This window comes from Eptesicus fuscus, chromosome 13 (assembly GCF_027574615.1).
Source record: "Eptesicus fuscus isolate TK198812 chromosome 13, DD_ASM_mEF_20220401, whole genome shotgun sequence".
NCBI classification, from domain to species: Eukaryota; Metazoa; Chordata; class Mammalia; order Chiroptera; family Vespertilionidae; genus Eptesicus; species Eptesicus fuscus.
Genome location: NC_072485.1, coordinates 41,926,807 through 41,939,324, shown reverse-complemented (window position 1 = coordinate 41,939,324; position 12,518 = coordinate 41,926,807). Strand labels below are relative to the sequence as shown.

General features: G+C 46.3%; 1 protein-coding gene and 1 long non-coding RNA gene across 3 annotated transcripts; one reads left to right on the top strand and one right to left on the bottom strand.

Annotated features, from left to right (window-relative positions):
- Nucleotides 1–58: 58 nt before the first annotated feature.
- On the bottom strand, nucleotides 59–3,224 carry ANAPC15 (anaphase promoting complex subunit 15). Of its 2 annotated transcripts, XM_028158226.2 has the most exons (5): nucleotides 3,101–3,224; nucleotides 1,566–1,690; nucleotides 973–1,032; nucleotides 543–680; nucleotides 59–389 (listed from the first exon to the last, which is right to left on the bottom strand). In XM_028158226.2, the coding sequence occupies exons 1-5, from the start codon at nucleotides 3,198–3,200 to the stop codon at nucleotides 330–332; spliced, it is 483 nt and encodes a 160-aa protein (XP_028014027.2). In that variant the 5' UTR covers nucleotides 3,201–3,224; the 3' UTR covers nucleotides 59–329. The 2 variants fall into 2 exon arrangements, with proteins under 2 accessions (XP_028014027.2, XP_008148149.1); XM_008149927.3 differs by lacking the exon at nucleotides 3,101–3,224 and having other exon boundaries at nucleotides 59–377.
- Nucleotides 3,225–3,246: 22 nt separating this feature from the next.
- Nucleotides 3,247–4,390, top strand: LOC129151053 (uncharacterized). The gene is made up of 2 exons (XR_008557853.1): nucleotides 3,247–3,410; nucleotides 4,076–4,390. It is a non-coding gene; the product is annotated as an uncharacterized LOC129151053 (long non-coding RNA).
- The last annotated feature ends 8,128 nt before the right edge of the window (nucleotides 4,391–12,518 follow it).

Sequence of the window (12,518 nt, the reverse complement as noted above, 5' to 3'; positions counted from 1 at the left end):
TCTGGGCCCCACCAAAAAAAAAAAAGGGGGGGGGAAATAGACATGGGGGGAGGGAGAAATCAGTCCTGTGTCTTTATTAAAGAGAGTTAGAAAGAGACTAACCTCAAGGGGTGAGGTACTGGCCAGAAAGGTGGGGTGGACTCAGGTCCTGGGGATTCAAGGGCAGGTTGATTGCCTGGGAGGGGCCAAGGAGACCAGGTCCTGGCAGCAGCTGAGGAGGTGCCTGAGGGTGAACTTTCCGGCACTGGGGTGATCAGCTGGTTCTGCAGGAGTCACAGGGTAGGTTGGGATGGCCTGGAATCTCCCTGAGGCCACTCTGTCTTGTCTATTTAGATCATCCACTGGTCCTGATCCTGTTCGTTGCCTTCCATGTCCACCTGGAGAGGAGGCTGGGTGTGGGTGGGGAGGGGCCTCAGCCACCCAGCCAGCCCCACTCCCAGACCCTGCTCCTGGCTGGATCCAGGGTCTCTGTACCCCTTGTCCACCAATTAGGTCAGGGGCAGGGGCCCAGGAGCAGAGGCCCTTCCCACACCCCTGCCTACCTCATTGACCTCTCCATCATCAGGTGACTCATTGTAGTCATTCATCTCGTCCATGTCCTGCATGTCTTCATCATCCTCTGAGTCCTCTTCACTATCCTCATCGTCATCTTCATCCTCCTCTTCCTCATCATCATAGTGCTGGTGAGGCAGGGGAGAGCCTGTAGACTCTACAGCCTTCTTGGACCAGTTTAAGGGCTGGCCTACTTGGAGCCTCTCTCTGGAGTCAACAAATGACCCCAACTCCCCACCCACACTTGAGTCTAGCAGGCTGGTGCATGTTCTGCAGGACCTTAGTTCTGGGCCCAAAGCCCACCCCCTCTAGCTCCCATTTCTGGCCTCCATCCAGAACTGAGGATCACAACTTCTCTGGAGTCAGAGGCAGGACCTTCAGAATTAGAGCAGAGCCTTAGTCCACCTGGGCCCCACTCACCTCTGAGGCCGGCTTGCCAATAGGTACCAGGTTGTTGTCTTTCTCTGCAATGCTCTGGAGCTGTGGCCAAAGGGGAAGAAAAGCAGGGCCAGGGCCCAAGCAGGGAAAGTCAGGAGCATGGGACGGGACCACTCTGCCCACAACAAGAACCCCACCCCCCACCCCCCGCCCAAGTGTGAAGGAGAAGCTTCCAGTTCTCAGGAAGATTCAATCCCCTTTCTCTCCTGTCATCTGCAACTTGATCCAATTACATAAACTCTCTGGGCCTTGACTTTCTCATAAGATTATGGTGAGGATGAAGTGAAAGACTATCAGCCTAGAACATGGCATCTGCTAGGTCCTCAATAAATAGTCAAAATTATTATTTCCTATGCTTTTTGGAAAAGAACCTGGGCTCCAATCTGGCCCAGAAGTCCCATGGTCCCGTGGAAAATTAGGGTAACACAAAGATGAGAACCCAGCTCCCAGCCTGATTATTCTCAGCTCAAAGCAAAAAGCTCCTCCAGGGTAGGTCTCCAGAGGAAGGCTGGATCATGACCAGTGAAGGGGGAATCCCTGACTGAGGCTCACCACTGTGCTAGGTGCTCACTCACCCAGGCTTGATGCTGCTGTTCTTGCTGCTGCAGCTCTGTCTCTTCCACACAAGGCCGATCCAGATTAAACCACAGCGTTTCAGTCACACGGGGGAAGAGGGAGGGAAACAAGGTGGACATGGCTCCTAGACTGAGAGAAAAGGTCAGGTGAATCCAGCTCTCAGATGTGTTGGTTTTGATTTGGGTTACAGTTTGACTTGGCGGTGGGGTGGAGTGGAAGGGAGCAGAGAAGCAGCTAGCTCTTCTCTGTGGGAGTCAGACACACATGGGTTTGAGTCCTGGCCCCACCACTTAATAGCTGTTTGACTTTCAGCCAAGTCATTTAACCTGAGTCTGTTTCCTCATCTGAAAAATGGGGATAATAACAATATGCCACCCTCACATTTATTCTGATCATTAAGTAAGGTAATTTACTTTATGGATAAGTAAAACTGTAAGCTGTTCAAAGAGGGAAGGAATGGAAGCCAAATGTAGAGATAGGAATCCAAAGTGCAGACTCGCATTACAAAAGTAGAGGTAGCAGGGCTCCACGAAACTGTATCTCCTTCAAACACTAAAACCGATTTAAAAAAAAAATTTTTTTTTGCCCTCTGTGATTATCCATACATATCTACCCAGTGTCCGAAATTTAGGACACTAATCACCTTTCATAAACCACAGCCAAAAATTTTTTGGGGGGGAGGGCGGGGAGACGTGCAAGTATGGCTCACTAATACATTCTAAAGGCATGGGTAAATGTGTAAATAAGTAGTGGAAGGTTGAATGAACTAACATGTGAGAGAACAAGTACATTCAGCTCGGATTAAGCAGCTGAGGGAGCTGACCAAGAAGGTCTCAGAGAATATGAATTAAAACCTTTCGGCTCACAGGAAAATTGAGGCTCAGCAACAGGCAACGACTGGGCTCTAGTTCACAGTGAACGGAGGCACAGAACTCCGGCGGGGAAAAGGTCCAGTCCGGGTACGAGCGGTGAGCAGGAGAAAAGGATGTAGGTCTAGTTCTGCTTTTGCCCTAACTTATTTGACCGATTCCGGGCCAACCCTACCCTTCCGTGAACCTGAGCTTCCCAGACCACCTAACAGGGACAACAGTACCACCCATTATGCCCCAGAATTACTGAGAGGCACAGAGACCCAAGTTCGGAAAACCAAACGATCGCCGCAAAGCCGCCGCCCATTCTTTGCTCATTATGATAACGAACGCGAGGCTGACCAACAGGAATAAGGCAGGGGCGGGTTTCGGAGACGCATTTACCCTTATAGGGTTGCTAAAGGCGAAAGGAGCGGGGCTTAAAGAGGGCCAATTAACTGGAAGAAATGCTGGGTGACAAGATGTGAGGCCAATGAGTGACGGATCTTGTGTGACGGGGTGGGGCTTAGTCTCGCGGAAGCGGCCAATGAGCTGGCGCTCTTTAATGTTGAAAGGGCAGTCTAAACACGGATCTCTGGTGCAGTCGGGTCAGGGAAGCGGGGTTTCTCTGGGGAAGGGAGGAAGGGGCGAAGAGACTGCAGACGCAGTCTTGCTTCTGTACTTACCGCGCCGGGAGGCGGGAGGCGGCAGCCGGCAGTGACCCGGAAGCACTTCACTCCGCCTCGGAGGAAGAACCCACCAGAACCTGGGACCCACCGAACGCATGCGTCATTGGCCTCCTTTTGTTTCCCGCTCCCGCCCACCAGACCGGACGTGACGTTACACGCTTTAGTCGTGTAGCAGGAGACGGAAATTTGTTGCGCCTTCTCTGTTGGCCCCGCCTTGAAAGTCAGCCAATCGGCCTCTCCAGTCTGCCCGGCTCCCGGTCACCCTTGCCTACGGCTCCACTTAACCCCGCCCCTCTACCTACGGACGGTAGCTGCTCGCCGACTTGTGCTGGAAAATAGCTGGGTGTCACCTGCGGTAGCGGTGGGCCTGTTTGTTAGGCTGTGTACTAGGAAAATTAATCTGCTTCTAACCCAGAGTCGCTGGGTGTTTTTAAACAGTTTCTGTCTTCTCTCACTCCCAGTTTCCGGTTTGCGCATACATTCATTTATGTATGCCTTCCGCGAAAATAGTGTCCCCAAAACATGTGGTATACACTTTAACAGCTGATAGCTCAATTTATGTTTCTTTTAAGCAAGACTAAGCTTTGAACAAAGGAAATTCAGCCCAAGCCGGTTTGGTTCAATGGATAGAGCCTCGACCTGTGGACTGAAGGGTCCCAGGTTCGATTTGGGACAGGGGCACATGCCCGAGTTGCGGTTGTGGGCTCCTTCCCCAGTAGGGGGCAGACAGGAGGCAGCCGATCAATGATTCTCTCCAATCATGGATGTTTCTGTCTCCCTCTCCCTTCCTCTCTGAAATCAATAAAAACAAACTAACAAAAGCAAAAGAAATGCATCCCTAAAATGCTATTGGAAGTTTGAATACACAGTTGAAGTACAAACACTGCTTTTATACTTAAAGCGTGTAAACATTTTGGGGGGGCAAAATGTATACACTTTAACAGCTGTTACTTAATTTTTACTCCTTTTCAGGCTTAACTGATTTGAAATAATGGGTGAAGCCAGACTAAGCTCTGAACAAAAAAAGTTTATCCACTGGACTATTTTATGGGAATACATAAAAGATAAAGTTTACGGTACAAAACTGGCAACAGTTGACAAATTGAGGGTGCACAAATACTGAACGAAATGATCCTTGATGTTTGTGATTCCGTTGCTTCACATTATCGGCAGAATGGTCACCAGTTTGAAAACGCATTGAACAACAACAACAAAAGTATTCATTTCTGTAGATTCTTTTAAATTTTGAAAATGAACTGTATATAATAAACACTAACTTTATAATCATTCAAAGTGTGTATACATTTTTTGGGGGGACACCCTATATTTGAGTTTCTACTATAATCCAGGCTCTGCAAGAAGCTGAAGATAAATCCAGAAACATGGTCCCTACCAAAAACACCTCACAGTCCAGTGGGGAAGCAAGATTGCAGACCCGCAGAGGTCTCCCTTGTTTCTTAAGATTGCCTGTCCAGTTCTGTATTTGAGATTATTCAAGGGCCTAAGTGACTAGTCAGCCTTGGGCACAGCTGAATTCCTCTGCTGCTGAGAAATTCAGCTGCCCTTTGGATTAGTGGTCAGCCTCATCCTCTCTTCCACTTTTTTGCTGATGTCCCTGTTCTTGCAACCTCTGATTCACCATCCTTTTCAGAGATCCTCATGTCTTCTAGCAAGAGGTCTTTCATACCCACCTTCCATTAAGCTCCATCACCCATCAGCCTATCAGCCTCTTCCAGGGCTAGTAATTCAAAAATACACTCCTTCCCCAACAAGATGTGTGACCTTTAACAAGTCTTTTCCCCTGAATTGTTTCCTCTTCAACTGCCATCTTAATCTCTGCCCAGCCTTCTTCTCTGTTTGTTATAAAGTTTTTCATTAAAGAGTAAAATTTGGCCCTAGCCGGTTTGGCTCAGTGGATAGAGTGTTGGTCTGTGGACTGAAGGGTCCTGGATTTGAGTCTGGCCAAGGGCACATGCCCAGCTTGCAGGCTCAATCCCCAGTGTGGGCATGCAGGAGGTAGCTAATCAATGATTCTCATCATTGATGTTTCTGTCTCTCCCACTCCCTTCCTCTCTGAAACCAATAAAAAAAAATATTTTTTAAAAAGGGTAAAATTTGCCTCTTGGAAATGGCCATCGTTTTCACTCATCCATTCAATAAATACCTACTGAGTGCTTCACGATGTGCCTGTCAGTATTCTAAGTAGTGGGTATACAATAATGAAGAAAATGAAGCAAAAAAATATTTCTCACCCTAGCCAGGTGGCTCAATTGGTGGAGTATTTGTCCGCACACCAAACGGTTGCGGATTTGATTCCTGGTCAGGGCACATACCTAGGTTGTGGGAGGCAACCAACTGATGTTTCTCTCACATTGGTGTTTCTCTCTCCCCTCCCCCCCCAAAAAAATCAATTTAAAAATATTCTCAGGTACGGATTGAAAAAAAAAACCTCTCTCCTCATGAAGTTTCTAATCTAATGAGATAGATAAACAATAAAGATAAATAAGACATGTAGTTTAAGATTGCAGTAAATACTAAGGAGACCAAATCAACCAGTGAAGTGGAAATAAAACATTGGCAGGGGAGTTTTTATTTTAATTAATTAATTAATTAATTATTTTTGTGGGGGATGGGTTTTATTTTAGATAGGAGAGCCAAGAAAGTCCTTGCAGGGAAGGTGACTTTTGAAGAAAGTTCTGAAGAAAAGGAGAGAGAACACTATTCTGATAGGGGAAGAGCATTTCAGGGACAGTAAGTGCAAAGGGCCTAGAAATAGCTGGAGCATAGTGTACCCTGGGGAGAGTAAGAGAAGACAGAGAGGTAGCAGGAGCCAGATAGGACCCTATCAGGTCATAATAGGGACTTTGGCTTTTACTCCATGTTGAGGATCCTGTTGAAGGGTTTTGAGTAGAAGATCCACACAATCTGATTTATATTTTTAACAGAGTTACTCTGGCTGTTCTAGGAAGACTAGATTTATAAGGGGCAGTGGAATAAGCAGGGAGACCAATTGGGAGCCTATTATAATAATGCAGAGGTGGGGGGTGAGAAGTGATTGAATTTTGAATATACAGTTGACCCTAAACAATGCACCGACCCCTGCACAGTTGAAAATCTGCATATAACTTTTTACTCCCTCACAACTTAAGTTGTCCCTCAGTATCTGCAAGGGATTGGTTCCAGGACCCACCACAGATACTAAAATCCCCATATCTGTCGCCTATATCGATCAGTGTATATAGGTGGCCTTCCAAATCTGTGGACTCGCAAACGTGAGTCAAAAACAGTACGACTAGAGACTGAAAAAGTCCATGTATAAGTGGACTTTGCAGTTCAAATTCATGTTGTTCAAGAGTCTACTATATCTAGAAAGTAGAGACAGCAATGTTTGCTGACAGATTGGATGTAGAATATCAGAGGAAGAAAGGAGCCAAGATTTTTGACCTGAACAACTAGAAGACTAATGTTGCCATTTCTTGAGATGGAACAGACAAGAGACGTGCTAGTTTTTTGGGGGAACTATCTGGAGGTCATTTTGGGGTATGTTGAGTTTGAGATGTTCATTACAATAGAGATGTTGAGGGGGTAAAAGGTAAAGGTTTGAAGGAGAGAGATCTAGGCTGAAGATATCAATTTGGGAGTCATTAGCACATAGATGGTATTTAGAGCCATGAGTTTGGATGAGATCACCAATGGGGTGTGTGTAAATGGAAAATAGTTTCCTTTAAAATTCTGAACTTGAGCCCTGACGGTTTGGCTCAGTGGATAGAGCGTCGGCCTGTGGACTGAAGGGTCCCAGGTTCGATTCCGGTCAAGGGTATGTACCTTGGTTGCGGGCACATCCCCAGTAGGAGGTGTGCAGGAGGCAGCTGATCGATGTTTCTCTCATCAATGTTTCTAACTCTCTATCCCTCTCCCTTCCTCTCTGTAAAAAATCAATAAAATATATTAAAAAAATAAAAATAAAATAAAATCCTGAACTTGAGGAAACTAGAGCAGCAAACCAGACTGAGAAAGAGCGTAAAAAAGATTAGAAAGCCTGGTAAATTGGATGGTATCCTGTAAGTCAAGTAAAGAAGGAATATCAGGAAGGAATATCAGAAAATAGTTTGGTTTTGAACAAAATTGTGCCTCTATGTTTCCCCAACTGACTGTGAGCTCCTTGAGGGCACAGACTGAATGGTTTCTATGTCCCAACGATCCATCCTGACCTCTCCCTTCGCCTGGGATCCCTTATTTGCTCCCCTTGTGACTTATGTCCCCATTTGTCTTTCCTCCTGCTTCCTTTTCTTATGTCTACCTCAAGCACCCTTTACCTCCCATCCTTCCTGACAGCTCTGATCTGATGGGAAATTCCCTGGTAACCTAGAGTTTCTTACCAAGGTCCTCTGACAGGTTCAACAAGTCACGGTGACTGGAGCGGGATAAGTGGAAATTTAGAACACTGACCATTTTTTCACTTCAGCAACTGAGTCAATGATGGTGGTATTTGTTTTACATTCATCATCCACCATTTATCTTTGCCAAATGTTTCTTTCATATCAAAGACAATAAAACGAAGACTCTAAGAGATTAAGTAATTAGATTCATATTCCTTTGTTTCACTGTTTGGTTAGCATTTACTGAGTGCCAACAAGTGCTAGACACCTTGAATAGGCCCTTTGACAGAAAGACTAAGCAGAAATAATCTCTGTCCTAAAGAAAAATACAGTGTACTGAGGACAAAGACGATTATATAAGAGGGAGAGATGAATGGGTTCTGGATAAACTGAGGAAGAGAGGAATGGGTCCTGGAAAAATGGAGTTTACACTTGAGCTTATACTTGTGTTTCAGGAAAGGAAACATTTGAGTATACTTTGAGAGATAAATAGGAGTTCATCTGATAGATGAGTGGGAGAACAGGGATGCACACAGGCATATAACATGCGAGGGCATGAAGTTGAAAGCAGATGATGTGTTTAGAGAACAGTAAGAATCCTTTGGGGCATTTAGGTGTCTGGGGATGGAGAGAGAAAGAATGTTAAGAGGATTCAGATGGGGAAGGGTTTTGGTGGTCTTTAGATGGAATGGACAGTATGGGAGCCAGGATTTGGAGTCTTACCTTGGCCCTATTGTTGACTTGAAGGAGACCACAGTCAGGTCCCTCCCCATCATTTAGCTTATGTTTTCTCTAACATAATATCCCAACCATGTCTCCAGCTCTGATGTGAGTGTCTAGAAGACACTCCCCAGACCTGGCCCTTTCTGCCTTGAGATATTATCATCTCTTTCATTGCGTTTTAGGGCCTGGGCTGAAAGCAGGAGGCATGATGGTGATTTCCTAACAGTCAGAGCCCATATGCTGGAGAGGGAAATCCATGGCTCTGTGCAGAAATTTCTCAAAAATTCAGGAAGGGCCAGAATTGACTGATGTGAATTCAATGCTAGTGAGAGCTGCTTCCACAATTCTTGAGGAGTATGGCAGACCTTGGCAGGGAATGCAGGGGACTGTCACTATCTTTCATGCATACGACAGGATATGTGATCTCCAAAGAGCTTTGGCATTAATAGTTTCCTCTTATTCTCATTCCAGCCCTGGGAATCATGTCCCCAGTTAGCATATGAGAAAGTGAAGTGACTTGTCCTAGCTGAAGCTACAACTAAAAAAATGTCAATCTTTTATTTAATATATTTTTATTGATTTCAGAGAGGAAGGGAGAGGGAGAGAGAGATAAAAATATCAATGATGAGAGAGACTTATTGTTCAGTCGCAACCCAGACATGTGCCTTGACTGGGAACTGAATGGTGACCTCCTGGTTCACAGGGTGACACTAAACCACTGAACCACACTGGCTGGGCAAAAAAGTCATCTTTTACTCACAAAGCTTTCTTTAATAATAATAATAATAATTATTATTATTATTAATAATAATAATTATATTAATAAATAATAATAATTATTATTATTAGAGAGAGAGGAAGGGAAAGAGAGTGATAGAAACTTCAATGAGAGAGAAACATCAACATAGATTGGCTGCCACCTGCATGCCCCCCTACTGGGGATCAAGCCTGTAACCCAAGCATGTGCCCTGTCCAGGAATCGACCTCCTGGACATGGTTAATGCTCAGTCACTGATCCACACCAACTGGGCCTCAAAGCTTTCTTATGGGCTGATCTGTGGTTGGTGATGGGGACTCACTGAAGAATCAGATCTGAGTCTTCATCCTCTGGAAGCTCCAGTCTAGTTTGGAAGACATAACGCAAAGTATTAAGCCCTGAGGGCAGGTCTCTGATTCATCTCTATTTCCTCAGCACCTCGTATAGGACCTGGCACAGAGTAGCCACTCAAAAAATGCTTCTACAATATGAGTGTTTTTTTCCTTCACTCTAATGGAATTGAATGATTAGTTCATGTGACTCTATGCTACAAATGCTATGGTAGAAATAGGTTCTGAGAAGAGTAGGAACATTGAGAAGAGAAAGGCAATATGTGGGAGAGGATGTGGGGAGGGCTCCTCAGGGAAATACTTTGATATACACCTTGCAGGAGATAATGCCAGGAAAGGACAATCTAGACAAGAGAGGATAGCATGTGCAAAGGCACATAGATCTTTGAAAGAGTTGTGGTGTGCTCAGCGCAGGGCCTGCTTGTGGCCATCTTAGTGGGAGGCACCATGAGAGAAATCCTATCTAATAAAAGAGTAATATGCAAATTAATAATAACTCCACTACACCAGAAGCCATGCCCATCAGCCAATCAGGAGTGAGTATGCAAATTAAACCCAACCAAGATGGCTGCAGCTACGGAGCGAGCAGGAAGCTTGGGTTTCCCCGGCGATGGAGGAAGCCAAGCTTTCTGCACACCCTGGGAGGCCCAGGCCTCCACTCAAGGCTACAAAGTTTCAATTATAGAAGATAAATAAATCCCAACAAAAATGGCAGCAGCCATGAAACTGGAGAGAGCAGGAGGCTTGAGTTTCCCCTGGTGATGGAGGAAGCCAAGCTCCCGCAGCCCTGGCCTGACTTGGCCTCCACTCAAGGCTACAAAGTTTCAATTGTAGAAGATAAATAAATCCCAGATACCAGGGCCTCCGCTTGGGTCGCTGGGGGGCATGGCCAGCCTGCAAACCACCACAGGCCCCTCACCCAGGCTGTCCCACGCCCCAAGGGAACCCTCACCCTGATCTGGGACACCCTTCAGGGAAAACCAGCCAGCCCCCACCCCTGCACCAGGCCTCTATCCTATCTAATAAAAGAGTAATATGAAAATTGACCATCACTCCAACACACAAGATGGCTGCCCCTATGTGGTCAAAGATCTTGCCCCCATGTGGACACAAGATGGCCGCCACAAGATGGCCAGCAGGGGAGGGCAGTTGGGAGGGACCAGGCCTGCAAGGGAGGGCAGTTAGGGGCGATCAAGTCTGCAGGGGAGGGCAGTTAGGGGTGACCAGGCCGGCAGAGGAGGGAAGTTGGGGGCGACTGGGCCTGTAGAGAAGGGCAGTTTGGGGGGACCCAGGCCTGCCGGGGAGAGCAGTTGGGGGGGGACCAGGCCTGTAGGGGAGGGCAGTTAGGGGCAAACAGGCTGGCAGGGGAGCAGTTAGGCATCAATCAGGCTGGCAGGGGAATGGTTAGGGGGTCATCAGGCTGGCAGGCAGAAGCAGTTAGGGGCAATCAGGAAGGCAGGCCGGCAAGCAGTTGGGAGCCAGCAGTCGGACATCCCTCGAGGGGTCCCAGGTTGGAGAGGGTGCAGGCTGGGCTGAGGGACAACCCCCGCCCCCCGTGCACGAATTTTGTGCACTGGGCCTCTAGTAGGACTATAAGACTAGTGCCCTGAACTCAAAGGATTACGCATATCCTTAGAAGCAGGCAAGGAGACATTGACAAAGGCCTCCTCGAGCAGGGGAGACTTCATCTGGGTCTTGAAGGATGCTTTAGAGTTATATAGTCAGTGAAAAGAAAGGAAAGAGGAAACCTTCCGGGTGGGAGGAGACTCCGTGAGCAGGCACTGGGATATGGGGTGAATGAGGAGATTGTTTGGGCACATGCGGAGGGGATTCTGGAGGGGGCTAGAAAGCCCCACTGGGTGGGCTGACTGAGGGAGTATACCTTTGCCTGGTATATAAGTTTTCTTCTACCTCCGGCTCACTTGACACCTCATTTACTTTCTGGTCCACCAGTAGTCATTGGGGCCTCTCCGGGCTGACTCTGAGATTAGGATGGATGGATGAGCTAGAAACAATCTCTGTGGGTTCTCTTCCCGTCCCCTAGAAAGCAGCCCCGAAGGGGTGCGCAACCCAGGCCTTGATTTGCATGGTGGGTTTGCATATAATTGCTCACTGAAGGTAAGGTTTCCTTACTCTGATCAAGGCAAAAACAATAAAAAAGTGGGAAGAGAGGCTAGTCAGGCTGATGAGTTCTTGATATATCCTGACTGGTGGAGAGCAGAGAGCAAATTTTCTCCCGACTCTAATATCTCATCTAGCCCTAATCACCTCATTTAACCCTAATCACCTCCCAACGTCCCAGCTTCTGATGCCATCACATGGGTCAGGGTAGGGTTTCAACATATGAGTTTTGGAGAGACACAAACATTCAGTCCATGACAGTCTCTTAAAACCTGGAGCTGGAAACTGTCAGAGCACCACTTGTTACCATATTCTGTTAGTCAAAGCAGTCACAGAGCCTGTCTACATTCAAGGGGAGGGGACATAGACCTCACTTCTCAATAGTCAAATATTTGTTTCCTACTTTAACCCACCACACATGGGAAAGGGGTCCCCTCAGCCCCCCCATTGCACAGATTTGGATTAATCATAACCCTTGGTTCTTGACATACTCTCCTCATAGTTCCAGGCATAGGCTGCCTTTATATATTTATTGGTTTGTGATTTTGCTTAGCTTCTTAAAAAAAGGCAAAGGAAATTTTATGTTCTTCCTTTTTGTGTCATGGATGATTTGTATACCTGGGGTAAGATGATACTCTTATTTCTACAATATCATATTTCCTTTATTTGCATTATTCAGGAAAACATTAGCAGGACTAATACAATTGTACAGTCCAGGAAGTTTCTGGGGAGAGATGTTCCGAAGTCTGTTCCAAAAAGTAAATAGAGGCTGTGGTTTCTCAGCTAAATTTCCTGGAGGTAGGGTAGGAAAATAAGACCTTGTATCTGGAGATAGTATTACTGTGAAAAAAAGCATGGGTTTTGCAGTTAAGCCAATTGGGTTGAATCCCTACTCCTCCCCTTTCTAGCTATTTGAGAATTCACCTAACTCCCAGAGCCTCAGTTTCCTCATCTGTATGTTGGGAATAATAATGTCAACCTTGCAGTGCACTGTGAGGGTTACAAGACACAACGATGTAAGTAAAGCACCCATTATTCGAATTGGTATCTGACTATCAGTATGATCGTGCACATTAATGTTTAGG

Coding starts and splice junctions, on each gene's coding strand:
- ANAPC15 (XM_028158226.2), bottom strand. CDS start 3,200: ATGCGTTCGGTGGGTCCCAGGTTCTGGTGGGTTCTTCCTCCGAGGCGG. Junction 1,691..3,100: donor GCCTCCCGCCTCCCGGCGCG/GTAAGTACAGAA, acceptor CTCTCAGTCTAG/GAGCCATGTCCACCTTGTTT. Junction 1,033..1,565: donor AACAGCAGCATCAAGCCTGG/GTGAGTGAGCAC, acceptor CTTTGGCCACAG/CTCCAGAGCATTGCAGAGAA.